This window comes from Mesoplodon densirostris, chromosome X, assembly GCF_025265405.1.
Source record: "Mesoplodon densirostris isolate mMesDen1 chromosome X, mMesDen1 primary haplotype, whole genome shotgun sequence".
Classification (NCBI taxonomy): domain Eukaryota; kingdom Metazoa; phylum Chordata; class Mammalia; order Artiodactyla; family Ziphiidae; genus Mesoplodon; species Mesoplodon densirostris.
Genome location: NC_082681.1, coordinates 121,623,744 through 121,651,731, shown reverse-complemented (window position 1 = coordinate 121,651,731; position 27,988 = coordinate 121,623,744). Strand labels below are relative to the sequence as shown.

The 27,988-nt window shown below is 41.3% G+C and overlaps 1 protein-coding gene across 1 annotated transcript in view; it reads right to left on the bottom strand.

The window, feature by feature from the left end:
* The window catches only part of MAP3K15 (mitogen-activated protein kinase kinase kinase 15), a gene marked incomplete at its 5' end in the record, with an annotated part of 93,540 nt that overhangs the window by 44,840 nt on the left and 20,712 nt on the right, over positions 1 to 27,988 (bottom strand). The window contains 5 exon segments of the mRNA XM_060086559.1: positions 179 to 286; positions 1,755 to 1,908; positions 4,852 to 5,011; positions 5,245 to 5,357; positions 10,261 to 10,431. Coding sequence (XP_059942542.1) covers positions 179 to 286; positions 1,755 to 1,908; positions 4,852 to 5,011; positions 5,245 to 5,357; positions 10,261 to 10,431 — 706 coding nt within the window.

Below are 27,988 nucleotides of genomic sequence, written 5' to 3'. Positions count from 1 at the left end.
CTGCTTCCTTTCCTCCATCTGTGATTACACTCCCTCATATACTCCTGTAACTCAGAAGTTAGGCATGGGTGCCTGTTCTTTCAAGTACTACAATATAGTTGACTCTCCTACTTGAAAACTGAATTTTTCATTAAATAATACAGAATAAAGAGAGAGCTGTTTATGATTGTTTTCTTACCATTTCCATGGGTGAGACGTGCCACAGAGAAACTGTCCTCTCCTCAGCTTCACTGTTTATAGAGACATACGAAGGCTGGTAGACTTCGGTTGGTTCTATCACCGGAACCTAAAAGAAGAGATTTCTGTAATGTGTGGGAACATGCCACATAGGTTATCTTGCCCAGTGAGGAAGTGGGAAGCTCTGGACTCCACAGATCCTCTACGTGTACCTACTATGCAGCAACCCTGCTCTAGGACTGGTGGATACGGCGGCCCACAATCCCTTCCCTATGGGAAGTCTATGCTCTGATGGGGCAGATAGTGTAACTAACAGATAAGGATATGCAATAAGATAACATACAGACCTCTGAAGAAAATAAGGCAGAATAATGGTGAGGAAGGGGTGGAGGACACTTCTTTAGACAGAGGGGCCAAGAAAGGCTTGCCTGAGGAAGTCACAGAGAAGAAAGAGGAAGGCTACAGTTTTTGAGAGAAATTAGGAAGTAAACTTGAGGATCCACAGGTAGGTACCCAAGTCTGCAAAACATGCAAGAGGATGAAGAGTGAGGTGACAGTCCATCAGTCATATTTTATTTTGCTGGGGGAGAGGGAGGGAAGGAAGGAAGGAGAGAAGGATGGAGAGATGAAGAGGAACGGGGTAAAAAAAGGGGGGAGAGAGATAGAGAGAGAATGAATTTCCAAAGCAAATAAAGCAACATGTTTATTGCTAAACTGGGGTAGAGATTACATGAGGGTCCGTTCCATTATGTTTTTGGTACCTTTCAGTAGGTTTGAAATATTTCATAATTCAAAGAAGATTTAAAAACGTATTACCCAGGCACAAAATCATTATCATAATCATTTCAAACAACGTAATCTTTTATTCGATGTTTCATGAAATTCTGAACACTGAATGTTCACAAAATCTTATGACATAAACACGAAACACAATTATCTGAAGTTATCCCAGTTTCTGGGATGCTTAGATGTCTTATTCATGACTCCTTATAAGATGATCATAAAATTGAAACAAAAACTCAATGAAAAGCTAAAAGCGATTTTGCTTTTCAATAAAGTTTTAAAAAGTAATCAGTGGCATTGGAGGCAAACCAAAGCTCAACAGGAAACAGCTGTGAATTTGAAAATTTTACTATTAGTGTTGCATTGTTGTGGAACCAAGTTTCTCCTCCTCAGCACTATGGACATTTTGGGCTGGATAATTCTGTGTTGGGGGCAGGAAACTGTCCTGTGCATTGTGGGAGGTTTAGTGGCATCCTTGGCCTCCACCCCACTAGGTGCCAGTAGCAACACCTTTCCCACAGTTGTGACAACCAAAATGTCTCCAGATGTTGCCAAATGGCGTCTGGGGGACAAAAATCACTCCTAGTTGAGAACCACTATTTTAGAGGATATAACCAGCTTTTTCTAGTGAGTTGATCTCTCGCTGGCTGATCCTACATAAGATTGATGGATCTCTTAACCTTTTCAATTACTCTAAGGGTTTCTTCCTTTCAGAGTATTCAATAATTAGATAGTACCAACCCCAGTTTCTCTTCTTTTTTTTTATCTTAAAAAATGCATTTAGCATCTCTTACTGGAAATCTGAGTCCATTAGTAGTAACTTCAGTTGTTGCCTCAAAAATTATATCTAACCAGAAGTTCAGCCGTTCTTGCCTGGGTCAATGTTCAATAATGGGTTTCTTGAAGCGCTGAATTAATAACAAGTTCTGAACTAATGATCGCAGGTACCTGGAAAAATCATGAGCACCAATAAATTAGATTCCCAAAGAAACGGAATTCAATTCTCCTCCCTTTAAAAGAAGTTTCCCAAAAGCCTTATTTCTTAAATTCGTAGTGTGTAGCAAGTGCTTCTTAATAATTTGGCAGCCACATACTTAATTAAAAGAAACCCAAAGGGGGCAAAATAAGCTTGTCCAAGAAACATACAACATGGCTTTTACCAACACTGGGCTAAACCTCAGTTTTGGTACACTGTTCAAAGCACAGACTGGCAAGCATTTGCTATCTGAATTAACAAGAGCAAGTGGTTGGAAGTTCAAAGCCACTGCAAAATGAAAAAATTTCAAACTCAGTGTCTTCTTCTTTTCTAACTACCCTTTTTATTTTGAGGTAATTATAGATTTACATAGTTATAAGAAACAATACAGAGAGATCCCATGCGCCCTTGGTTTATCCCAATGGTAACATCATGTAAAATTCTAGAATAATATCACAATCAGGATACTGACATTGATACAGTCAAGAGAGAAAATATTTCCATCCACAAGGATCCCTCATGTTTCCCTTCTATAGCCATGCCAACTTCCTTCCCATACCCATCCCCTCTTTGACCTCTGGCAATCACTAATATTAAACTCAATGTACTTTCTTTCAAAAAAAAATTAGATCTGACCTGGTAGATTTTGAATTTATAAGGTCTTCAATCTCACCACACCTTTACTATCTTTAGGCAAACTGAACTCTTTGAAAACATAGTTGCCAGGCAGTGGTGGTCACATCCTCTCTGGTAGTGAATGGGGTTTGGTGGGGAGGTGCTTCTGCTGATAGTATCAGAGTATTATTTTGCCCTTTAAGGATAAAGTCTGGAGCTATCCTGGGAAGGCAGATCAGCTAGGCTCTGACTGGCTTGCTTGGGTACTGTGTAGTAAAGGATTAATTCAGCAGGACTGGGTTGTCCAAGTATACATTCCAAAGAAAGGTCTGGCCCTTGACTGGCTTCTGAGAGATCACTTCTAAGCCCTTGGGATATCCTGCCTGATAAGAGTCTACCTGGGGCCTTGTGCCAGGCCAGTTAGTTTATGCTAACAGTATGATTCATGGTGGGGACCTTGGGTCATGCTGTATCAGTGTGATCTCCAGAGAGGCTGGGGACTCAGTGACTAAGGTCAGCTACATGGGTGCTTCCTGCCTACATAACTGACCCCCAATAAGAACCCTGGACACCAAGGCTTGGTGAGCTTCCCTGGTTGACAATAATTTGTACATGTTGTCACATATCATTGCTGGGAGAATTAAGCACTGTCCATGACTCCACTGGGAGAGGACAACTGGAAGCTTATGCCTGGTCTCTCCTGAGTTCTGCCCTATGTGCCTTTTGCCTTTGCTGCTTTTAATCTATATACTCTTACTGCAATGAACCATAACCATGAGTAGAATAGCTTTTCTGAGTTCTGTGAGTTCTTCTGGCAAATTGTGAACCTCAGGGTGGTCTTGAACCCACAACAATAGGTACCAACACTGTAAGTCAGTGCAGGTTCTGATGTAGTAGGAATGTATTCAAGCCTCAGGTCTCCTCTCCAGAGTCAGCTCTGTCTGGCTCAGATGCAACAATGCACCTTCAAATTAGAATTCTGCAAACAGCAGCCACTCCAGGAGGGCTGGAAGCTCAGCCTGCCTCTGTTCTCTCAGCCTCAGAAAACTTTCAAGAGGTTAATAGGGTTTCAGGGTCAAATTAAAGTCCTCCAGATGGGAAAGAAATATAGTCAAACTAGATATGAACGCTGAGATTCCTACCCCTGACAGTCCAGACTGGCCCACTGAGCTGAGAAATAGAAGGGGACAGACGAATATGGATCGTTAAAAGTAAAAAATTTTAAATTATGTAAGTAATCCAAATGCATTTTAGACAAATCAGAAAATAGAGTTAAAAAAGCAGATTACAAACTTCTTAATCTGCCTCCTCCCTGACACAGCCACTATCAAGACGTTGGAGCAAATCCATGACTCATTTTTTTCATTATACAAATATCTACTGAGAATCTATTATGAAACTATAGCAATCAATAATATAACCACAACTCTAGTGGAGCTTAATGTCTATTGGGAAGTCAGCTATTGCCCAACCCACCCAGACCCTCCTCTGAGTCACATATGAAACAGAGGCTTTTAATTAAAATGAGTCCATATAAAACAGTAGTTCTCAAAGTGTGGTCCCCAGACTAGTGTCAGCTTGTAATTTCTAAATGCAAATTCTCAGGCCCCACCCTAGACCCTTTGAACCAGAAATCCGAAGGGTTAGGCCCAGCAATCTGTGTTTTAATCAACACAGGTGATTCTGATAATGTCAAAGTCTGAGCACTGATATAGAAAAATATACCCTGCCTCTGGCTTTTCTTATTCAATGATAAACCATGAACACATTTCCATGTCTCTAAGTATTATTTCTTGTACATTTTAATGGCTGTATAATGTTCTGACCCAGGGCCACTGCTGGGCCACCATTTTCTTGACCATATCTATAATTGGTGTTTTAGTTCCAGTTTTCATTTGTGATGCAAATCATTTTCTTGGTGTACTTTTAGCTTTACTAACTGCTTTCTCACAAATGCACAATATGTACTGATACCCAAGAACGTTCTGCTCTTGAGGACCTACGTGGCCTGAAAAGATTAATAGGGCTGAGAGTTTTGTCTTGGAGACATAGCACGTAGGGATACATTCTGTGTGTGGGTGTCTGTCTGTCTGTCTGTCTTTCCCTCCTGTCACATAAAACCAAGCGAGGCCTCAAGAGTTGCTCTTTCTGCCCTAACTTTGCTCTAATGAAGAAGTCAGAAGGAAAAACATAGCAATTGTTATTATTTTTGGCATTCACACCTTTTCCTCCTGGGGGAAACCTTTCAGAACAAGATCAAATATTGACATGGGTGATGAAAACACATAGACCTGACTCACCAGACTGGAGGTTTCAGTTTGAACAACTTCTCTGCTGCCTGGACAGCTTTCCCAACATCACTGGCCAACATGCTGACGTTGAAGAACTGACCCACATCACAGTAATTGTTCATTTTCTCCAAGCTCCCTTTTCTTCCCAACACACTGTTCAGCCGGACACCTTAAGAATTTGACTTTTAGATAAAGTTATGCAAAGTCTTCCCAGTTTCCACCATATTACGTAAAAGCCTTTAGAGGAGAAAATGGGCATTTTACTCAGGCTACTGCCTGAGGTGTGCCATCACACAGTAACTGTTCCTTTTGAAATATAATGTCGGTTATTTGGACATAATTTTTAATGCTGAACTTGTGTTACCAAAGCATATCAACATCTGCAGTCATAAACAGCTTTACCTATTTTCCTTAGCTCCATGGAAGTTTCAAATTGCTGTCCAGCAACTATCAGCAAAACTGCAAGGTTGATTCCTGAATAAAGAGATGGCTGGAGCTCAAACCCTTCGCAATACCTGTAATTAAAGAACCACCAAATTCCTATTATATCATTTTATTATGGTAGAGGGAAAAAGTGCAAATACTAGCACAAACCAATCTTCTCATGAAAATGTTTACTACTCTAATTTATTGTTTTACAGCTCTCCTCCAGCCGCCCATGCTTACTAACAGCCACATGTAGCAGTCAGATAGCTTCTTAAAAATGTCATAATAGGGACTTCCCTGGTGGTCTAGTGGGTAAGACTCCGCGCTCCCAATGCAGGGGGCCCGGGTTTGATCCTTGGTTGGGGAACTAGATCCCGCATGCTGCAACTAAGAAGCCCGCATCCCACAACTAAAGATCCCGCGTGCCACAACGAAGATACAGCACAGCCAAAGTAAATAAATACATACATAAATATTTTTTAAAATGTCATAATAGCAACACAGTAAATAACACTAGAGAGTTTTAAAATCTTTCTTCAGAGGGTTTAGAGTTTTAAAATAAAAGCCATGATCATTGTATAAAGTAACGAAACTATATTAAAGGGTACAAAAGAAATTTAAAACCTATTATAATTCAACTCCCAAAAGTAGAACACAATTTGATGTCCACATATCATTTTTAAAGTTATACTCCATTTGCACATTGAGCATTTTTTATTTCATGGAAATCACAACAGGTATAGGCTTTTTCTCTGCAGGCAGTCTGTTTGCTTATATCATGAAATGGAATTATTTTTTCATGTAATGAAGCAGTACTGCCAAAATCCTGGATCGCAAAGAGCAGTGGCATATAAAGTGAGAGCAGGGGGGTTCCCTGGTGCCGCAATGGTTAAGAATCCACCTGCCAATACAGAGGACACAGGTTCGAGCCCTGGTCTGGGAAGATCCCACATGCCACGGAGCAACTAAGCCCGTGCGCCACAACTACTGAGCCTGTGCTCTAGAGGCCGTGAGCCACAACTACTGAAGCCCGCGCACCACAACTACTGAAGCCCACATGCCTAGAACCCATGCTCCGCAACAAGAGAAGCCGCCGCAGTGAGAAGCCCGCACACCGCAACGAAGAGTAGCCCCCGCTTGCCACAACTAGAGAAAGCCCACGTGCAACGAAGACCCAATGCAGCCAAAAATAAAATAAATAAATTTATTTAAAAAATAATTAAGTGAGAGAAGGGGCAGGGATCTATTACATTAGGATAAAGAACAAGATCCAAAACTGCGAATACCACTTTTATACCAAAAGGTTAACCATGCCATTTTTAGTTCTCTTATTTATTCTTTTTTCTGCGCATAAAAATTTTCTTTCTCTTCCATGAGTAAGTATGAACCTCATGATCAGGAAAAAAAGAATTTGATCAATGAAGTAATGACATAAAAATTTCTTTTTGTACACCAGGTCTGATTTTATCAGTCGTGTGACAACAGGAGGATCAAACACCAACAAAACATTAAATTGTGGAAGGGAGAACTTATCAGTTAAATCTGACCATAAATCATAAAATCAGTTAAAATCTGATTTTATGAGCTTTGGGGCATGATACAAGTACTCTCAGACGGACTAGAGGATATCAAGAAAGTCATTCCAACCCTAGTCAACAGAATTCCAATAAAATTGAAATCTCTCCCCCACTACCACAGGTATGTCTTGGGGATTTTAAATTCCATATCCTACTGTATTTGATTTTTCTTTTACTATGAAAAGTTATCTAGGGAGAGGGCGGAGAGGGTGACTTCTCTGTGCTTCTTATTCACAAATGAAACAGGCCCAGCTTGGGGACAGACAAGTCTTGAACTCAGAGTCGGGACTGCAGTCCCAGGTTTGTGTCTGACCAGCCCTGCGACCTTGGACCAGCCCCTGCCTCTCTGAGCTGCGTGTTGCACATCTCTATCTGAGAGCAAGGTGACCCTCACGGTCTCACCGGAGCCATCATGCCCTGACCAGAAGACTACGCTTTATTTGCTCCTGTATCCACTGCCACGACCTTCTCAAGTGCATGCAGAAGGCTCCTCTGGCTTCCTTGAAGGAGCCACTGGAAGTAATTTCCTGACCTGGAGGTTGAATTCTTGGCCACGATGGTGGGAACACAGTTCCCTATTTTGGCTGTACCAGACTTTAATTTCCCTTCCTTTCCCTTCCCTTAAACACCCTGAGTGACTTCTCTTGAGCATACAGTGCACAGGTGCTACTGGGGATTAACTAAGAATAAAACAAGGTCCCCGCCCTCTAAGAACCTATACCATGATGGAAGTGATAATATCTACACACAATTAGTCAAAATACTAATTTTTCATGAGTGTGGTAACCTAAAACCACACAAATCCAAGTCTAGAGGGACTCACAGAAGACAGAAAGGCTTGAGATGTGGCATGAAGATGGATAGAATTGTAACAGTAGTGATTTAGAAAGGGAACCCCCAGCACAGAAAATGGCAGGAGAAGAGATGGGAGTTTGGGCAGCTCCTAAGGAACTTCAATTTACTTGGACATGTATCAGATAGTGGGAAACAGGGCTAGGGGCAGGTTGGAGAAAGTCTGCAAAGCACCTAGAATGGTGATCTAAGGGTTTGAAGTTTTATATAATAAGGAGTGGAGAGCCATTTTGGATCTTTGAGCTTTAGGAGGAGTAAGCTGTCAATCTATGAAGGACAGATTTTAGAGACACCAAGCAGAGAGCCTACTTGGGATACCGTTAGAACATTCCTGGCAAGAGAGTTAAAAAAAAAATGGCGCCGATTTGGAGTGGTGGTGATGGGAAAGGATGGGTAGGGAGTGAGGGAAGACTCACAGAAGGACTGGAATTGGGAACTGACTGTATGGGGAGATAAGTGAGTGAAAGTTATCAAACATTAACCAAAAGTGCAGGCCTAGAAGGCTAAAGAATGGTTGTAAGAAAGCAAGACAATGGAAGCCATCCCTTGTGGAGAGGAGGAAACGACTTCAGCCTTAGACATGTTGAGTCTTAAATACCAGCACCATCTTGAGGTAGAACAGGTGGGCAAAGAGAGGGGTGATGTGGGGCCAAAGCTTAGGACAGAGGGTGGAATGGAGATCAACTAAAGGTTCCAAGGTGTGGGAGTGACTGGGATCACCAGGGAAAAGTGTAGATGGAGAGAAGAGGGAAGAGGACAAAGTCCTACGTGTATGGAAGGAAAACAAAGAGGAGGCGGGAGAGGGGGAGAGGAAGCAGTTAGAATTAAATGAGACTGCAGCAGCGATACCAAGAGCTCTTGTGATGGAAAGGGATGGTGTAGGCTGTTGGCTCTACCTTTAAAATATGTCCAGGTTCTGACACCTCATCATTTTCATTGCTACTACCCTGGTTCAAGTCCCCATGAGCTCTTCTCTGAATTTCTGCAATAGTCTCCTAACTGTTCCCTGCTTTTGCCCTCACCCATGTGATAGATTATTTAATAACCACAAAGCCCTCCCATCCCACTATGCACACGCCTTTGCCACGTCTCCCACCCACAGGTTGGAGTCTATTTCTCCACCCCTTTGAATCTGGGCTGACCACGTGATTTGCTCTGACCAAGAACATGTGGCAGAACTGACCTTGTGTGAGTTCCTGAGCCTTAAGAGGCTTTCTGGCTTCCACATCCACTCTCTGAGAATGCTGCCCACCATGTAAGAGAGCTGGTCTACCAGGATTAGAACTACCCGTTAGAGAATGGAGGCTCACCACCAATAGCCAGCACCAGCTGTCAAGTGTGTATGAGGCCATTTTGGACCTTCCAGCCCTGCTGATTCTCCAGATGACTACAACTTTAGGAGTAAGCTCAGCACTTAAGGAGTGGAACCACCAGAGGAACTGCCTGGGCAATCCATAAAATCATGAGAAATCATAAATCATTGTTTTAAGCCACTAAGTTTTGGAGATGCTTGGGGGGTTTTTTTGGTTTGTTTTTTTGTTTTTTTTGCCAAGCCGTGCGGCTTGCAGGATCTTAGTTCCCTGACCAGGGATTGAACCCAGGGCTTCGGTAGTGAGAGCGCAGAGTCCTAACCACTGGACCACCAGGGAATTCCCAGAAGATGCTTGTTATGCAGCAAATGATAGCTGACACACCCCCTAAAATGTATTCATAACAGTGAGGGTACTCTGGTTAAAATGCATGTCAGATCTTGTCACTCCTCTGCTCAGAATATTCCAGCACTGTATCATCTCACTCAGAGTAAAAGGGTCTTCTTCTCTCCCATTTCCTGCCACTCTCCCCCTTGCTCCTGCCTCACCATCCTTGAGCATGCTCAGCATGCTTCCTCCTCAGGGTCTTTGCCCTTGTTATCCCCTCCTTCTGGAACACAGTTATCTGCAAGGCTCATTCCCTCATCACCTTTACATCTTTATTCACCGTCACTGACCATCCTATACAAAACTGCAGACAACTCCCAATCCTCCTTTCCCTCGTCCCTGATTAACTTTTCCCCCTCACCATCAGCTGACATCCTATATATTTTACTGTATTTGTTTGTCTGACTTTCTTTACCAGCAATGCAAGGTCCATGAGGGCATGGATTCGTATCTGCTGTACCTTTATCCCCACCATCTAGAAAGTTTCTGGCATGCAGTAAACCCTCAATAAACATTTGTTGAATAAATGAATGAGTAAGTAATGAACAGCTCACTGAGAAGATAATGCTATGACGATGGTGGAACAAGGTTCTGGAAGGAGTAGATGGGAAGGAGTGTGCTGAGCCTCCTCGCCCCTATAAATGAGTTAACTTGTGGAAAGAATGTCATCAGTAGAAAAGCCTGTTTCTAACGGTTTCCTTTTGGAAAAAGGGATCTGGAAATTCCCAGACCACATTTATGGCATTTTTTTCACTGCCAGCAAACAGGCAGACACACATATGTAGGGAAAAGACCTGGATCCTTAGCCTGTGCAATTCTATTCTTTGCAAAGATGCACATGCTACTGACTAGGGCTGAGGGTTTACCACTCAATGGCATTGTCTCAGCTGGCATCATCTTTGCAGTCCAAATCCAAGAAGATGTCCTTGTACATCCTCCTGCAGAGGCAGAACATGTCGGGGGCCGGGTGGTCACAGCTCTGCAGAACCTGGAGCATGACCTGCAGAGCCTTCTCATGATCGCCTGTGCTGTTTCTTCTGAAAGATTCGTGTGATAAGATGACAAATGTCTGAATCAAGACACGGGAGTATATATGCATTCATTCTATGAAAGGCTGGTGCTTTAGCAGGAAAAAAAACCTAAATTATATTTCATTTTTCATATTCAAATGAAAGAACTGCTTAAGATCCACACCAGTAAGTCTCATTCAATCATACTCTGTCCTACCTGATCCTTCCTCTTTAAATTAGACCTAGACTGTAGATGAAAGCATATGCAGATCAATGTATTTGGAAAGACAGAAACAAAATAATATGGCGGCCTCCTGTCGTTGGATGGGAGAGTAAGGATTTCAGAAGCTAAGCCTGAATCATGAGGATAAGACAGTTTGACACAAGGTTCTTTTGGAAAAGCGGCAGGTCCCCAAATTCAGAAAGACAAGATGAATTTAGAAATGTATCCTGGCATTTCTTGACCTGAAATGCCTTGCCATCTTCAAACAGGGATGGACTCTAGTAATTTAGTAATTCCTGTTATACCCATCGGAATAAAAAATTATTTATATATTCATAAATCACAGTCTTCTTTATTATTCCATTATATGGTAAAATTTTCATTTTATGTACAGGAAATGGATTCCTTAGACAGTTATTAAAATAATTTTTTGCCACAAAATAACTTGAGTTTGCGGCTGTGAAATATTAACAGTGTTCCCGTGAAGGTTTGGAAGCACAGGTCCATCAGAAGTGAGGACTGATTAAATCAACTATGGCTAATGATATTCATATTCATATTATAATATAAAATATTAAACATTATAAAAAGAAATGAAACAACATCTATGTAATACTGCTGTGGAGAGATCTCCAGAATATCCTGTTAAGACAAGAAAGCAAGATGTTGAACACTGTGCAGAGAATGCTACCTTTTTATTAAGAAAAGGGGGGGATGTGAATAAATATATGCATCTGCTTTCATTTTTTCAAAATGGAAGATAAAACAAAAGGTAACAAAAATGGCTACTGATAGGTGGAGGGAAAAAACATGATGAAGGGGACAGGGACAGATAGAGGTCACACTTCTTGGAATTTGACTTTGAAACTATTGATACATAAGATTTTTACATAATTATAAAAGAAAACGAAATAATTTTTAAAATGTTGCCTAAAGACACTGTTTGCCAATGAACATACCGTCTGAATTTGCAGCTGGGACAAAACAAAACAAATGAACCTGTGCATCCGGTTGATGGCTTTACCCACAAAAGAGAGAAACTAATTTATCACATGGCTTAAAAACACAGCAATTCGACTGTATTTTCCTAAGAGGATATAACCTAAGGACAAAAATATAAATGCAAAGAAATCTTAAAAAGTTTCCAGTAATCATACTGTTAGTGATAATACTAATACTGGTATTTTGAAAACACTAATACTGGTATTTTGAAAACTGGTATTTTGAATATTTATATTTACAGTATAGAATACAACAAACAATGATGTTAAATTAATATCATGAGGAATCAGATTTTTCAGCATAAGAGATACAAATACAAAATCACAGAAGTAAACATCCTATAGTCCTCAATTTGAATTGGGATATCAGTATGAATCCATGAGGTGGTTTCCCCAGCACTGTTTACCAAAAAGGCCCAAAGTAATGACCAACTCAGTAGCAATGAGAACCTCCAAGCCCTGACTGGGGTCTGTAAACATTATCTCTCACTAAAGAAACCAGGACTCCTTGAAAGAATCATTGATTCCAGATATGTCTAAGATGATCCTGGAACATCTTAACACACAAAGAAGCAAAGAAGCTACTAAACTCATATCAAAGACTCAGGAGCCAACCGGAAGCAGTTTTTGGCCAAAGAGGGGACAATTAGAGCGTTAAGAAGAACAATAACTATAAAGCATTGAAACACATCAACGATCACTAGAATTATGAGTTCATAATGATCTTATAAAACCTCACTAGTCACTCTTGGAGGATGCTAACAAACGAATTCATTGTTTTTGAAAACTGATCAAGGTAAAATTAAGCATATAGCTTCCTTTTCCCATACAAACTGTACACCAGGGTAACCAAGTCACTGATGAGTAAAAATTTCTCTTTATAAAGTATTTGTGCTAATAACTCAGGAATTAATTATAAAATTCAAATATCACTATTTTACAACCCCTAATGAAATAACGGATCTAGGCAATGATCGCAAGGGCCACTAACATCACAAAAAGAGAAAAAACAGATAAAGTACACAATCAACTATTAAGTATTTTTTTAAAAAAATCAAACCAATCTAAATAGATATTTCTCCAAAGACATATGGATGGCCAAAAAGCACATGAAAAGATGCTCAACATCACTAATTATTAGACAAATGCAAATAAAAACTACAATGACGTATCACCTCACACGCGTCAGAATGGCCGTCATCAAGAAGTCTACAAACAATAAATGCTGAAGAGGGTGTGGAGAAAAGGGAACCCTCTTACACTGTTGGTGGGAATGTAAATTGGTACAGCCACTATGGAGAACAGTATGAAGGTTCCTTAAAAAACTAAAAATAGAGTTATCCTATGATCCTGGAATCCCACTCCTGGGCATATATCCGGAGAAAGCCGTAATTCAAAAAGATACATGCACCCCAATGTTCATTGCAGCACTATTTACAATAGCCAAGATGTGGAAGCTACCTAAATGTCCACTGACAGAGGAATGGATAAAGAAGATGTAGTACATATATATGATGGAATATTACTCAGCCAGAAAAAGAAATAATGCCATTTGCAGCAACATGGATGGACCTAGAGATTATCATACTAAGTGAAGTAAGTCAGACAGAGAAAGACAAATATATGATATTGCTCATATGTGGAATCTAATTATAAAAAATGATACAAACGAACTTATTTACAAAACAGAAACAGACTTACAGATCTTGAAATCAACCTTATGGTTACCAAAGGGGAAACGTGAGGCAGGGAGGGATAAATAAGCATTTGGGATTAACAAACACACACTACTATATATAAGATAGATAACCAACAAGGACCTACTGTATAGCACAGGGAACTCTGCTCAATATTCTGTAGTAACCTATATGGGAAAAGAATCTGAAAAAGAATGGATATATGTGTATGTATAACTGAATCACTTTGCTGTACACCTGAAACTAACACAATATTGTAAATCAACTATACTCCAATATAAAATAAAAATTAAATTAAAAAAATCAAACCAGAATCTGAAATAAGCCTCCAGATTTAACTACCAACTTATGGGGATTAGTGGGGGAAGGGATTTACTAAATTACACCACAGGGATATGATCAGCAAAATCCAGAAATTTGGAAATTCTACAGGACAAATGGCTTCTCTAACAAATAAATAATAAGGAAAAGAAAAAATAAGAGAAGGAGGGCCTCCCTGGTGGCGCAGTGGTTGAGAGTCCGCCTGCCGATGCAGGGGACACGGGTTCGTGCCCCGATCCCGGAGGATCCCACATGCCGCGGAGCGGCTGGGCCCGCGAGCCATGGCCGCGGAGCCTGTGTGTCCGGAGCCTGTGCTCCGCAACGGGAGAGGCCACAACAGTGAGAGGCCCGCGTACCGCAAAAACAAAAACAAAAACAAAAACAAAAAAAAAAAATAAGAGAAGGAGAAGAGTTGATATGACTTAAGAGTCATATCAACCAACGCAATGTGTAGACTTTGTCTGGATCATGTCAAACTAACCCACTGTAAAAAAAAAAAAAAAAAAAGAGAGAGACAGACACAACTTGGAAAATTTGAACACTGATATTAAGGAATTATTGTCAATTTTTAGGTATGATAACATAATCATGATTATGTTTTATAAAAGTCCTTAACCTTTAGGGACACATACTGAAATATCTAGAGTTGAAATGGCATGTCTTTGTTTCATAATTAACCCAGTGTTGCAGTAGAGGGAGTGTGTGCGAGTGAGCAGGAAACAAAACTGGCTTGTGATGATAATTACTGAAGTGGATATGGGATAAACGGGGGTTTGTTATATTATTCCTTACTTTTGAATGTATTTGAAATTTATATAATAAAAAAGGAAAAGGTACTCATCCTGACTCAGCTCAATTCTACTTCTGGAATCTATAATATAGAAATAATTATATACACACAGACACACACACATACACACTCAAGAATTTTTGAACAAATGTTTATCATGGCATTGTTCATAACTGAAAAACTGGAGATGATCCAAATGTCCATTAACATAAGAGTGGTAAAATATATTTTGTAACAACCAAACTATGGAATATCATGCAACCCTTGCAAAGAGGCAAATCTGTATGTAATTATATAGAAGAACGTCCATAACAGTTCATGGGAAAAAAAACTGCTGAACTAAATGAATAGCATGATCCCACTCTTTGCACTAAACTCTATTTCCATATAAGTTTATGTGCAGAGACAAAAGTCTGGAAGGATACACATTAAATTGTTCAAAAAATCTTTGTTGAGATTTGTACAAGGTGTTCTTGTGTTTATTTTACTAATAACTATTCTAATAAAGGGATTATTCTTTTAAATTTCTTGGCAATTTTACATCAGGCTCTTTTTTGCTTTCTTTCCTGAGGACCTGTACCTGAAAAGACTACTACGTCATCCAAGAAGACAGATTAGTACCTAAAACAGCCTTTCTCAACTGGGGTCCTGCTAGAGAATTAAGCCCTAGAGAAAATTATTTGATTATTTGAGTGACTATTTTCTCCATTCTCCCAAGGATGGTACACAGCCAGCCCCATTAAGGATGAATAAGAGAGCTCATTCAATTGATACAATGAAGGCCTTAGGGCATTAAGGCTTAATTCTCTTGCAGAACCCAACCTGGGCTGAGAAGGGCTAATCCAGACACTTGGCATCCTTCTGGAAGCCTGCAATAATTAAGCCTCTATTTCAACTCAGACTTCTTCTATTTTCTACCTTGGCCTTGTTCTAATACATTGGATCCTTCCGCTCTTTGGCCACAGAATCCAACCTTACCAGCCTATGAACAAGACCTGTTGATAAACAGCTCACCCATGATATTCTTTAATTTTTAAAAGCCAACAGCTACCAACTCAACTCAAATTTACTAAAGCATTTAAATAATTTCTAGAGTCTGTGGCGAGAAAATGAAAAAGATTAAAACTTTAATGAGGTACAAAATTTCTATACCTGTTATGAGCCAACTTTTGAGGTGTGAAATATTCAGGATTCTGAAAGGATGTACTTAACTCTTTTAAATGCTTAATTATTGATCTGAGTTCAGGTTTGTTTGGTTGGTTTTCTTTAGACCAATTACATCAAGATTTCCCTTGAATTTTTTCATTAACTTGAAACGTACCCTTGTTACTCAAAATAAAAGGTCTTCTGAGAATAAACAAAACAAAAAATCAAACATTTGCAAAGAGTGAAAAGCAAAGGGATTTTCAGCTTAAAAGCCATTTTGAGACAGGTGCTAAACAGCTAATCCCTTTAGTGGTTAATAATCAGTTTTCAAATCTGCTTATAATTTTCAGATCCCAAAGTATCCAAGAACAAGCCTATAGATAAATAGTCCTGTGTGTCATCACTCCAGTCACATCCGTTTCTGATAATAAGGGCATTTCACAATTTAAGAGAGGACGTTAACTAAGACAGTGGGGTCTCAACCTTGCCTGCGTATTAGAATGACCTGGGGAGTTTCAAAAACCTTGGGTGTCCAGGCTGTACCTCAGACCAATTAAATTAATCTCTGGAGATGGGATTCAGGCATCAGTGTCTAATCCTGGACATTCTGATTCAGTAGGTCTGCATCACTGCTAAAACCACTGATCAATTCTCAGCCCTTCTCTTCTCTGACCTACCAACAGCATATTCGACAGTTAGGCACTCCATCCTCCTTGGACCACCTTCTTTATTCGGCTTGCAGGATACCATACTTTCCTGATTTTCCTTCTACTTCAGTCTAATTTTCTGGTTCCTAGTCACCTCTCTGATCTTTCAACATTGGAGTGTCCCTAGGCACAATGCTTGGACTTTTCCTCTTCATGAGAAACTACATCAGATCCCTTGGTGATATCATCCAAGTATCATGATTTTTCAAACCATCTATATTCTGATGACACCCACATTTCTATCTGCAGCCTAGAGTGCTCCCCTAAACTCCAGACTTACATATCCATTGCCTTCTTGGCATCTCGCTTGCATGTCTAATACCTCAAACTTAACATGTCCAAAATGAAACTCTTGACTGTCCCGTCAAACCTATTCTTCTCACAGTCTTTTCCATCTTATTAATAATGGCCAATCCATTCTTCCTATTATTCATGCCAAAAACTTTGGAGTCATGCTTCATTCCGCTAACACCCTTTGTTCAATCAACAAAACGTGTTGGCTTTTATTTTAAACCATATCCAAAACTGGCCTGTTCCTCATGAAATCCACAAGGACCACCCTGGTCCAAGTCACCACCATTTTCTGCATCCACCCTTGCCCTTCTATGATCTGTTTTCAACACAGCAGTCCAAGTGATCCTGCTAAACTCTAAGTCACAACATGTCTCTCAAAACTCTCCATACAAATCATATATCTGATAAGAGGTTAACATCCCAAATATACAGAGAACCCATACAACTCAATAGCAAAAAAAAAAAGAACCTCAAAGTCTGATTTAAAAATGGGCAGAGGATCTAACATTTTTCCAAAGAAGGCATGCAGATAGCTAACAGGTACGTGAAAAGATGCTCAACATCATGAGTCATCAGGGAAATGCAAAAACAATGAGATATTACCTCACACCTGTTAGAATGGCTATCATCAAAAACATAAGAGATAACAAGTGTTAATGAGGTTGTGGAGAAAAGGGAAATCTTGTGCACTGTTGGTGGGAATATAAATTGGTACAGCCATTATGGAAAACAGTATGGAGGTTCCCCCCATAATTAAAAATAGAACTACTCTATGATCCAACAATTCCACTTCTGGGCATTTATCCAAAGGAAACAAAAATACTAATTCAAAAAGATATCCACACCCCCATGTTCACTGCAGCATTATTTACAATAGCCAAGACATGGAAAAACCTAAGTGTCCATAGACAGATAAACTGGATAAAGAAAATGCAGTGTGTGTGTGTGTGTGTGTGTGTGTGTATACACACACACACATGTTCACAATGAACTATTATTCAGCTATAAAAAAGAAAGGAATCTTGTCATTTGCAACAACATGGATGGACATGTTGAGGGCATTATGCTAAGTGAAGTAAGCCAGATAGAGAAAGGAAAACACTGTATAATCTCACTTGTATGTGGAAGCTAAAAACAAAAAAACTGAATTCACAGGTATAAAGAAAAGACTGGTGTGCCAGAGGGAGGGGGTGGGAGGTGGGCAATATGGGTGAAGTGGGTCAAGAGTACAAACTTCCAATTATAAAATAAATAAGTCTTGGGGATGTAATGTACAGCACGATGATTATAATTAATAATACTGTATTTGTATATTTGCAAATTGCTGAGAGATCTTAAAAGTTCTCATAAGAAAAAATTTTTTCAACTATGTGAGGTGATGTATACTAACTAGAATTACAATATATACATATAATGAATCATTATGCTGTACACCTGAAACTAATATTAAATATTATATGCCAATTACATCTCAAAAAAAATTCCCTCCAGTGGCTCCCATCTCAGAGCAAATGCCAATTCTCTTATAATGCCCTACAAGGTTCAAGGTTCTACAAGATCCGGTTTCCAGTCATTTCTCCAACCTCACCTCTTAACACCCGCCCTCTCCCCCCACCATCAGCTACTCTGCTCCAGCTGCACAAGCCACTCTGATGTTTCACGTGCTCATCCCTCTACCTGGAATGCTCTTTGCCCACATGTTTACACGGTATTTTCCCTCATCTCTTTTGGATTTTTTCTCCAAGTTACTCTCTAGTAAGTGAGGTCTTCTCTGAGCATTCAACTTATAATCGCAATCTCCCTGTCCCACTAGCCTTCCTTATCACCCTAACCTGTTTTAATCATTTTACTTATTTTTAAATTCTCTCTCCCCATTTGAGAATATAAGCTCCAAGATGGAAGGATTTTGTTGTTTGGTCTGTTTTCTGCTGTGCCCCAGTGCTTAGAACCGGATCTGCTCAAAAAAAAAAAAAGTCTATTAAATGAATGACAAACGGAGCAGGACTAAATGTACTGACATGGAAAGATATCCAAGCACTGATTCCTAAGTGAACAAAGAAAATAACAGAACGTATCCTGTATGGTCTTGTATTTGAAAAACCCTGCAGTATGACATAGTTTAATAGTATGTAAACACATACAAAATTGTCTGAAAGGACATACACCAAACTGACAAGAGAGGTTATTTCTGGAATATGAGTGGGATCAGAGATTAGAGTTACAAGGCACAACTACTTCAAATGTCTTTTTCTTCGATTTTTCACAAGAATATATAAACATTCATATATTATTTACACAATAAAATGCACAGAGTAAAAACAGAATACCGGACTGGGAGTCACATAAGGCTAGGTTCTGGTTATTTTCACACAGGTGCTACCCACCTGGATTTGGAGCAAGTGACTTGCCCTTTCTGTGCCCCAGTTCTTCACTTGGAACGTAGGTTTGACTTTGCTTACCTCACAAGGTTACTGTGAGCTACAGGTTTGCCAGAGCACTGATTTGTCACTAACCATCCTGTCTGCCTATCCACCTTTTCTATACTGTGTGTCTACGAGAGAAAGTTCACAGGGTGGGAGACAGAGTTCCAAAGAAACCTTTCTTCTAAGCCAGCCCTAAGAATTAACAAGCAAAAGGTCTCATTAGACCAGTGTCCTTCCTAGAACAAACTGTTTCTTAGGTTGCCCATCAAAAACCTTTTAAGAGACTTCCGCTTCCAATTAGGATGTAGAAGAATGTGAAAGGCCTTCAGCTCCTCTGGTAACAATAAAAATCCAGACAATACAAAAATTATACTGAATGGAAGGAAGAACTTCCTTGATTAAATGAATTCTAGAGAAAAATGAACCTTTCAGAGGTGAGCAGAGAGCCGCAATAGCTTCCATATTTGGGTGCCTTGTCTAGGTACTGATGAATGGAAGAGAGAGCCCTTCATAGAGAAACTTCACAAGGACAAGGAGAAAATCAGCCAAGTTTTGAACAGTATTATGGGTTGATGGGACAGAATGGGATCTGGAAGGGTCCCCAAGCAAACACAGATCACTTAGTGTAATAATTCTCTTGCCTCACACCCACCCCCTGAATTTTGCCAAAGAAGCCACAGTGAAGGAAAGGCTCAAAAGTAGAAGGATAGGGCTTCCCTGGTGGCGCAGTGGTTGAGAGTCCGCCTGCCGATGCAGGGGACAAGGGTTCGTGCCCCGGTCCGGGAAGATCCCACATGCCGCAGAGCGGCTGGGCCCGTGAGCCATGGCCGCTGAGCCTGCGCATACGGAGCCTGTGCTCTGCAACGGGAGGGGCCACAACAGTGAGAGGCCCGCGTATAGCAAAAAAAAAAAAAAAAAAAAAGTAGAAGGACACCACAAAAATTGTCACAGAACTCAGATTTGGGGCCTTGCAAAAACTGAATCTAAAGATTTCAGAAATATCAGCAAAAACCTTCTCTGCTCAAACACTGACAGGATCAAAAAGGCAGCAGAGGGGCAAGAGGTTTGGGGTTTGGGCTAATCACAAGTAAACTAAGTCCAACTAAAAGGAGGGCCCAGGAGGACCTTCAAGACTGCGGAGTCACCTTCCTCCCCACAGATACACCAGAAATACATCTACACGTGGAACAACTCCTACAGAACACCTACTGAACGCTGGCAGAAGACCCCAGACCTCCCAAAAGGCAAGAAACTCCCCACGTACCTGGGTAGGGCAAAAGAAAAAAGAATAAACAGAGACAAAAGAATAGGGACGGGACCTGCACCAGTGGGAGGGAGCTGTGAAGGAGGAAAGGTTACCACACACTAGGAAGCCCCTTCGCGGGCGGAGACTGCAGGTGGCGGAGGGGGGAAGCTTCGGGGCCACGGAGGAGAGCGCAGCCACCGGGGTGTGGGGGGCAAAGTGGAGAGATGCCCGCACAGAGGATCGGTGCCGACCGGCACTCACCAGCCCAAGAGGCTCGTCTGCTCACCCACTGGGGCGGGCGGGTGGGGCTGGGAGTTGAGGCTCGAGCTTCGGTCGGAGCGCAGGGAGAGGACTGGGGCTGGCGGCGTGAACACAGCCTGCAGGGGGGCTAGTGCGCCACGGGTGGCCGGGAGGGAGTCCGGGAAAAGTCTGGAGCTCCGAAGAGGCAAGAGACTTTTTCTTCCCTCTTTGTTTCCTGGTGCACGAGGAGAGGGGATTAAGAGCGCTGCTTAAAAGAGCTCCAGAGACGGGCGCAAGCCGCAGCTAAGAGCGCGGGCCCCAGAGACGGGCATGAGATGCTAAGGCTGCTGCTGCCGCCACCAAGAAGCCTGTGTGCGAGCACAGGTCACTGTCCACACCTCCCCTCCCAGGAGCCTGTGCAGCCCGTGCAGCCCGCCACTGCCAGGGTCCCGTGATCCAGGGACAACTTCCCCGGGAGAACGCACGGCGCGCCTCAGGCTGGTGCAACATCATGCTGCCCTCTGCAGCCGCAGGCTTGCCCTGCATCTGCACCCCTCCCTCCCCCCGGCCTGAGTGAGCCAGAGCCCCCAAATCAGCGGCTCCTTTAAGCCCGTCCTGTCTGAGCGAAGAAGAACAGACGCCCTCAGGCGACCTACACGCAGAGGCGGGTCCAAATCCAAAGCTGAACCCAGGGAGCTGTGCGAACAAAGAAGAGAAAGGGAAACCTCTCCCAGCAGCCTCAGGAGCAGTGGATTAAAGCTCCATAATCAACTTGATGTACCCTGCATCTGTGGAATACCTGAATAGACAACGATTCATCCCAAATTGAGGAGGTGGACTTTGGGAGCAACGATATATATATATTTTTTCCCTTTTTCTCTTTTTGTGAGTGTGTATGTGTATGCTTCTGTGTGTGATGTTGTCAGTATAGCTTTGCTTTTACCATTTGTCCTAGGGTTCTGTCTTTTTTTTTCACTTAAACTTTTTTTCTTAATAATTATATTTTATTTTAATAACTTTATTTTATTTTATCTTCTTCTTTCTTTCTTTTTTTTCTCCCTTTTATTCTGAGCCGTGTGGAGGACAGGCTCTTGGTGCTCCAGGCAAGTGTCAGGGCTCTGCCACTGAGGTGGGAGAGCCAACTTCAGGACACGGGTCCACAAGAGACCTCCCAGCTTCACGTGATATCAAACGGCGAAAATCTCCCAGAGATCTCCATCTCAACACCAACACCCAGCTTCACTCAACGACCAGCAAGCTACAGTGCTGGACACCCTATGCCAAACAACTAGCAAGACAGGAAAACAACCCCATCTATTAGCAGAGAGGCTGCCAAAAATCATAATAAGTCCACAGACACCCCAAAACACACCACCAGACGTGGATCCACCCAGCAGAAAGACAAGATCCAGACTCATCCACCAGAACACAGGCAATAGTCCCCTCCACCAGGAAGCCTACACAACCCACTGAACCAACCTTAGCCACTGGGGACAGACACCAAAAACAACGGGAACTATGAACCTGAAGGCTGCAAAAAGGAGACCCCAAACACAGTAAATTAAGCAAAATGAGAAGACAGAGAAACACACGGCAGATGAAGGAGCAAGGCAAAAACCCATCAGACCTAACAAATGAAGAGGAAATAGGCAGCTTACCTGAAAAAGAATTCAGAATAATGATAGTAAAGATGATTCAAAATCTTGGAAATAGAATGGAGAAAATAAAGGAAACGTTTAACAAGGACCTAGAAGATCTAAACAGCAGACAAACAGTGATGAACAACACAATAAATGAAATTAAAAATTCTCTAGAAGGGATCAATAACAGAATAACTGAGGCAGAAGAACGGATAAGTGACCTGGAAGATAAAAGAGTGGAAATAACTATTGCAGAACAGAATAAAGAAAAAAGAATGAAAAGAATTGAAGACCATCTCAGAGACCTCTGGGACAACATTAAACACACCAACATTCGAATTATAGGGGTTCCAGAAGAAGAAGAGAAAAAGAAAGGGACTGAGAAAGTATTTGAAGAGAATATAGTTGAAAACTTCCCTAATATGGGAAAGGAAATAGTTAATCAAGTCCAGGAAGCACAGAGTCCCACACAGGATAAATCCAAGGAGAAACATGCCAAGACACATATTAATCAATCTGTCAAAAATTAAATACAAAGAAAACATATTAAAAGCACCAAGGGAAAAACAACAAATAACACACAAGGGAATCCCCATCAGGTTAACAGCTGATCTTTCAGCAGAAACTCTGCAAGCCAGAAGGGACTGGCAGGACATATTTAAAGTGATGAAGGAGAAAAACCTACAACCAAGATTACTCTACCCAGCAAGGATCTATCTCATTCAGATTTGATGGAGAAATTAAAACCTTTACAGACAAGCAAAAGTGGAGAGAGTTCAGCACCACCAAACCAGCTTTACAACAAATGCTAAAGGATCTTCTCTAGGCAAGAAACACAAGAGAACGAAAAGACCTATAATAACAAACCCAAAACAATTAAGAAAATGGGAATAGGAACATACATATCAAAATTACCTTAAATGTAAATGGATTAAATGCTCCCACCAAAAGACACAGACTGGCTGAATGGATACAAAAACAAGACCCGTATATATGCTGTCTACAAGAGACCCACTTCAAACCCCAAAGTTAGCAGAAGGAAAGAAACCATAAAGATCAGATCAGAAATAAATGAAAACAAATAAATGAAATGAAGAGGGCTGGAGAGGGGTGGGATAGGGAGGGTGGGAGGGAGGGAGGCACAAGAGGGAAGAGATATGGGGACATATGATATATGTATAACTGATTCACTTTGTTATAAAGCAGAAACTAACACACCACCGTAAAGCAATTATACTCCAATAAGGATGTTTAAAAAAAAGAAAAAAGGAGGGTCCATTCCCAACCCAGCTATCTATCCTTCAGGAGAAATATGAAAAAAATCAGTCATACATGCTCATTGCCAGACCTAAGAAAGGGCTCAGATATTCAGGATAACAAACAAAACAAATTGAAATTGTACTTTAGTCTCCACTGTTCTTGTAGATAAAATGTCCAGAATACAGTAAAATTTTGAGATATGCATAGAGGCAAGAAAATGTGGCCCATGATCAATATAAAACAATCAGAAGAACCAGATTCAGAAATGACTATTACTGAATTTAGCAGACAAGAACTTTAAAACTATTGTAAATATATTGTTTCTATAAATATAACGTATGTGTATGTGTATTTTGTAAGAGAAATGGAAACTCTCAAAAAACAAATGAAAAGAAGTCCTAGAACGGAAAAAGTCAAAAATACAAAAAAAAATCACTGAGTGGGCATAACATCAGATGTGGACACTACAAAAGAAAGGATCAGTGAACTGAAATACAGGACAATCGAAATTATCCAAATGGGGCTGGGTGGTGAGGGAAAGTGACTAAGAAAGGGCAAAAGAGAACTTCTGGAGATAAAACATTCTGTATCTTGATTGTGGTGGCGTAACTTGGGTGTATCTATTTGGCCAAAGTCATAAAATTGCGCACTTCAAATGGGTGCATTTTATTGTATGTATCAATAAGTTATACCTTAATAAAGTTGACTTAAAGATACATAGAGGGCCTTCCCTGGTGGCACAGTGGTTGAGAGTCCACATGCCAATGCAGGGGACATGGGTTCAAGCCCTGGGCTGGGAAGATCCCACATGCCGCGGAGCAACTAAGCCCAAGTGCCACAACTACTGAGCCTGCGCTCTAGAGCCCATGAGCCACAACTACTGAAGCCCGTGCGCCTAGAGCCCGTGCTCCACAACAAGAGAAACCACTGCAATGAGAAGCCTGCAAAGTCTGCGCGCTGCGCGAAGAGTGGCCCCCACTCGCCGCAATTACAGAAAGCACAGGCGCAGCAACAAAGACCCAATGCAGCCAAAAATAAATAAAAAAAAATAAATTTGTATTAAAAAATACATAAAAATTGAGTAGTGTTTCTGAAAGTTGTGTCCTGCAGGCCGATCACTGGTCTGTTTGCCCTGAGATACACTCCTCTTTCCCCGGCTCTGCTCTGCATCACAGGGGTGCTGACTCCTCTAGGCTGCTTCCCAGGCTCCCAGGTCAGCTGATTACCAGCAATGAGCAGCCAGTGGGAGGCACTGGTGGACGAGTAGCTGGAGGAGGGGAGGAAGCCAGGGCACTTTCACCCTCTTCTTGTGTTTTGTATGGTGGTTTTAGCAACCAGCTGCATCTCTTCTTTACACCTAGCTCCCAACATGCTGACTCGCAATAGTTCCAGGTGATCCTGGCCCCTGGGTTCTGGTAAGATCACCTCTCTCCTGTGTCCCTCCAGCCAAGGGATTCATGGTAGCTGCTTCCTGCTGATGCTAATTTCTGAGCCGCCTCAGTTCCCTGTTTGCCTTCACAGCTCTTCCATCACTTGTGTAACCAGTTTCCTGTATTATATTTCCTCTATTTTAAATACTTAGAGTAGTTTCTGTTTCCTGATTGGATATTGACAGATACACACTTGCTGCAAGAAAGGAGGTGCCCTACTCCAGCCAGATGCCTCATATTTACATAAGGAGAAGGAATGGTTAGAGGCAATCTGTGTTTTAGTGTGAGCAATGCCCAGAGCCAGAGAAACATATGAACCAGAATGGTTGTTTTCATGCCCTACAAATAGGACCTAGTTATGTATCAGGGCAGAACCACTATTAAATCATCCCACCCTTGTTCCCACGATCCCAACCTTTCTCAGTTTCCTGGGACCACAGAATGGTATCTGTGAAGATTACGCTCTACAGTGTGGGCTGGCAGGCCCTGATGTGGAGCTGGGCATTTCTCAGGCTGGCTTTCCCATTCTCACAAAGGCAAGAGGAGCCAAAGAGTGTTCCTGCCCGAACTTTGGTTCTGCTCTCTGATACGCTCCCAGGGGTCTCCACAAGATGGAGCCAGTTAAACTCTATTCCTTATTTGCAAGTTGTAGTAGAGACTAGGATGTGTTCACTGAACCCCATCTACTTTTCCTTCCCCTGGGCACTCAGCCAGAGCACATTTCCCAACTTCCATTGCAGGTAGGTTGGGCCATGAGACTGGATTTTGGTCAATGAAATGTGCTAAGGAGTAACAAACATCACTTCCTGACCAGACTCATACAAATCTCCCTGGTACAGTCAAAAAGTGGTAACAACCCAAATGTCCATCAACTGATGAATGAATAAATAAAATGTGGTCTATCGGGACAATGGAATATTAGTCAGCCATAAAAAGGGAAGAAGTACTGACACATGCTACAACATGGATGAACCTTGAAAACATTTTGCTAAGTGAAAGAAGCCAGTCACAACAGATCACATATTATATGATTCCATTTATATGAAGTGTCCGAAATAGGCAAACCCAGAGGCAGAAAATAGATGAGTGGTTTCCTAGGGCTAGGGAGTGAGGTGGGGGAATAGGGAGCCACTGCTAATGGATTGCCAAAATAGATTAGTGGCTTTTTAGGGCTGGGGAGAGAGGTTAGTAGAAAATGGTGGGGAGGGGTGGCTGGTAATAGGTTCACGGTTTTGGGGGCAGGGATGATGGAAATGCTCTAAAATTGATTATTGTGATGGTTATACAACTTTGAGAATATATTAAAAACCACTGACTTGTACATTTGTACACTTTAAATGGGTGAATTGTATGGTATGTGAATTATATCTCAATAAAGCTGTTACAAAACACACAAAACACCCCTGGCAATTCACCACAGTCTTTCTTGTTGTTTGTCTGAAAGGAGATCTCAGGAACTAAGAGAGGGAAGAACGTGAAGATGGAAAGAGACTAGATTATCAAGCGGTCACCTAAAGAAGAGACTGCCCAATGAGGATACACCCACCTTGGAACGCTGCATAAGTGGAAAAAAAACTTAATGTTAAGTCGCTGAAATTGTGATGCCATTTGTTATAGCAGTTACCCTACCCTGACTAATACCAAGTCAACAACACTAAGAAGGCACGGGTTTCCTCAGTGAGAAAGATCAACTCCCCACTGAGTCTGCATCGAAACTTGCTTAACAGACACCTGGGATCCCCCACTAGGAAGACTTCCATCACCACTGACGCTGACCTAGGGTATGCAGCCCTACAGTTTTCTGAATTCCCTGCTTTGGCCCTGCCTTACTTCAATGGTTATCTTTGAATGGTGGTATTACCAGTAATTGTGTTTTTATATTTATCTGTATACACTGAATATGTATGATTTAGTTGTCTTTGTTTTTACGCATCAGAGAAAAAATACAGTAGATCTGCTTTCTACTACCAAACCCTTAACTGTAGCACCCAGGTACCTCATTATATGGATCTCCTCCAACTACATGCCACAGCTGTGATCATTTAGTCATTTATTCTTTCAACCACTCAATAAAACTTATTGAGCACCTACTATGTGGCATGGGGTAGACAATGGCCTAGTATACCATGGCCCCTGCTCCCCTCTGGCTTACAATCTAGGGGGAGGGAATGGTAAATATTAAACATGTAAACACAGAAAAGTGAGTGCTACAAAGGAAAAGATCAAGTGCTGTGAGAATGAATAATAGCATCGTTTTTAGATTTGGTATTCTTTGCAATATCAACCTCTCTCAGAAAGGGACATTTAAACTAGACCTTGAAGTACCATTTGGGACAACATGGATAGACCTAGAGGGTATTATGATAAGTAAAATAAGCCAGAGAAAGACAAATACTGTATGATTTCACTTGTATGTGGAATCTAAGAAAACAAATCAACAAACATAACCAAACAGATATAGACTCACAGATACAGAGAACAAACAGGTGGTTTCCAGTGGGGAGGGGATGAGTGAAATAGGTGAGGGAGATTAAGAGGTACAAACTTCCAGTTCCAAAATAAACGAGTCATGGGGATGAAATGTATAGCATGGGGAAGAGTCAATAACTATGTAATATCTTTGTACGGTGACAGATGGTAACTAGATTTATCATGGTGATCATTTTGTAACATATAGAAATATTGAATCACTATGTTGTGCACCTGAAACTAACAGTGTTGTAGGTCAGTTATACTTAAATTTAAAAAACATGTAGACACTGGGTGGAAACGCATCAAAATGCTAATGGAGGTTATCTCTGGGGGGTGGGGATTACGGGCGATTGCTATTCTTTATGCTTTTATGTATTTCTAGTTGTCTGCAATGCACATGTATTGCCTGTAAAATTAGAAAGAAGACAATAAATGTAAAAAATAAATAAAAGATAAAGGTCAATAAGCAAACAAACAAGACCCTGAAGGATACACAGACTCAGTTAGGTAACAATGAGCATTCCAGACCGAGGAAACAGCTTGTGCAAACACGCACAGGGGAGAACAGTCTGCTGCTCTTAAGAGCGGAAGGCAGGTGAGGATGGGTCTAGGGCAGTGAACTAGGAGGAGCAGGACGGGAGGCAAGGCAGGGCCAGGCTTCCCCGTCAAGGGACTTCTACCCAGCAGAACTGAG